The 2,133-nt window shown below is 41.0% G+C and overlaps 1 protein-coding gene across 1 annotated transcript in view; it reads right to left on the bottom strand.

Annotated features, from left to right (window-relative positions):
* ADGB (androglobin) overlaps positions 1-2,133 on the bottom strand; it is a 203,795-nt gene that overhangs the window by 32,368 nt on the left and 169,294 nt on the right. Inside the window, exons 27-28 of the mRNA XM_012655518.1 lie at positions 1,951-2,127; positions 1,077-1,179 (exon numbers count right to left, since the gene is read on the bottom strand). Coding sequence (XP_012510972.1) covers positions 1,077-1,179; positions 1,951-2,127 — 280 coding nt within the window. The remainder of the gene's footprint in view (positions 1-1,076; positions 1,180-1,950; positions 2,128-2,133) is intronic.

Consider the following 2,133-nt stretch of genomic DNA (forward strand, 5'->3'; position numbering starts at 1 on the left):
AAACTCTATAGCCAAAAAGATAAAAACTTAATCTTATTCACCTTTTTTTTTTTTTTTGCTATCATTACATTATACTCTAACTATTAGAGGACTGAGTACTTTAGGAGTTAGAAATATTTCAAATCCCAAATTTGTCACTTTCTAGATGAATGACTTAGGAAGAAAAAGGTGACCTTCTGAACTTCGGTTTCTTTATCTGTGAAATGAGAATAGTAACATCTGCCTCAGAGTTGCTACAGGTTAAAGTGAGATAATGAACATGAAATGCTTGGCACAGTGCCCATCCCAGGATCGCAGGATTAGGGTGATGCTTGCTGTTCACACTGTTCCTATGAAAAGTTAAGAGACATTATTTGTGTAACAATTATTGAATTACATTCCCAAAGATATAAAAATGGAAAAGCATGATTTGGGATGTGGCTGTCCTCAGCCTCCGTGGACAGACCAGTCTGTGATAGATGAAGCAGTCGACTGGCTGTGAGAAGATGCTAGGGTCCGAGAGGGCCCCGTCTGCGGGCTGGCTCTGTCTCTGGGTGTCTTGTGAACTTAAAAAATTACTGACACTCTCTGTGCCGTTGTCCTTATTGGTAAACTGGAAATAATATTATATACCTCAGTGGATTGATATGAGCAATAAATGAAATAATTAATATAAAGCACAGTGTCTGGCCCAAGGCAATCACTCAATAAACTAAGTTAGCTTTATTATTATGATTCTCACGTTATTTGTTATTGTTGTTATTAGAAAGGCGACAGAATTATAGTAGTAGGCCTGCCTTCAAGTTCCATACTGCTGCTACCTTCCAACTAGGTTGCACTCTTATCTCTGGTTTCATATTTACTTGTGTGTGTTGAGGGAAGGAAAGGTAGGACCTAAACGAGAAAATGAGCAAAAGTGATTTGATAATTGAAGTGCTGTTCACACAGTTATCTGAAATTGCACGACTTTTTACAATCCTGAAAGAAAAGAGATTCTGAAACGTTTCCTTTTTACCAAGCATGACCTACTGACTATTTTTTAAGAGGTGCAATTAAGAGCTCTGTGCTCTGAGGCAGCTAGGGCGGGATTCACTGACCTTCTTCCACGGGTTTGGTTTGGCTTTCGGCCACAGGCGTGCTCTCAGCATCGCTTGGTTTCTGAATGAACCGGCGGAGGTAATGCAAACGAGCCTGCGCAGCCTGAAGAACGAACACGAACAGCCTTTTAAGCTCTTGAAAATCAGCAGCCAGTACAGGCGGCGACATATTAACGATACGCAATCTCGAACCAGGGACATGTGAATTGAGTAGGGCAGTTTGAATACCAACCAGGCCAGCTCTTCTTCATTATCAAATAAACTCAAATTCTGAACCATCCATAATTTTGTCACAGTTGTATTTGAGAATGAATGAAGAAGCAGTCCTAAAACTAACAAACTGGGCATGCTGTCTTAGATTTAGTTGCTCCTGAATCTTTCCATCTGCTCCAGTGCTGCTGAGTTGAAACATGAAGCACTTACATAAGTAACAGTGTTTCACCACAGCGAGGACTCTATCAAACACAGGGGCGAGAGGAGGTATGCATGTTCCACACGGGGGCAGCGTGCTTTTTATCTATCTAAGGCTGTTCAAAGCATAGGGAAGCAAATGGGAAACATTTTTATGTTTTCTTACTTGGGGGTGTTCAGGGCAGACGTGCATACAGCCAGGGTTGTGTAAACGAATGAGGTAACTCGTAGTTTGGGTCTGTAAGTGGCACCATCGTGTACTTTGCTTTGATTATCAAGAGGGTCACATTTCACAATGGGTCCAAATGTGATCTTAATACCTGGTTAATCAATGTTTGATAAAATTCCAGATACCATTTCTAAAGGAAAGACTGCGGTTTGACCAGCATGACTCTTTTTTTCAGACCTGGCCTAAGGATAAAAAGTAAAAAAAAAAAATGACAGCTTTTCAAAGCCGGGTGACCTTGATTGCTCTTCCTGGCTCTGTTGTCTCCCAGGCTTGCTTCATGGCTCGGATTTCATCTGCTCGTTCCGTATCTTTTCTCACTTCAAATAATTCCGATTCACTGTGTTCAGTGACCAACCTCAAAATCCAGTAGGGTTTATTTGGATCTTCTTGCTGAGAGTGTAGAGTGGATGTCTGATA

Source organism: Propithecus coquereli, unplaced genomic scaffold (genome assembly GCF_000956105.1).
Source record: "Propithecus coquereli isolate 6110/MARCELLA unplaced genomic scaffold, Pcoq_1.0 Scaffold48, whole genome shotgun sequence".
Classification (NCBI taxonomy): Eukaryota; Metazoa; Chordata; class Mammalia; order Primates; family Indriidae; genus Propithecus; species Propithecus coquereli.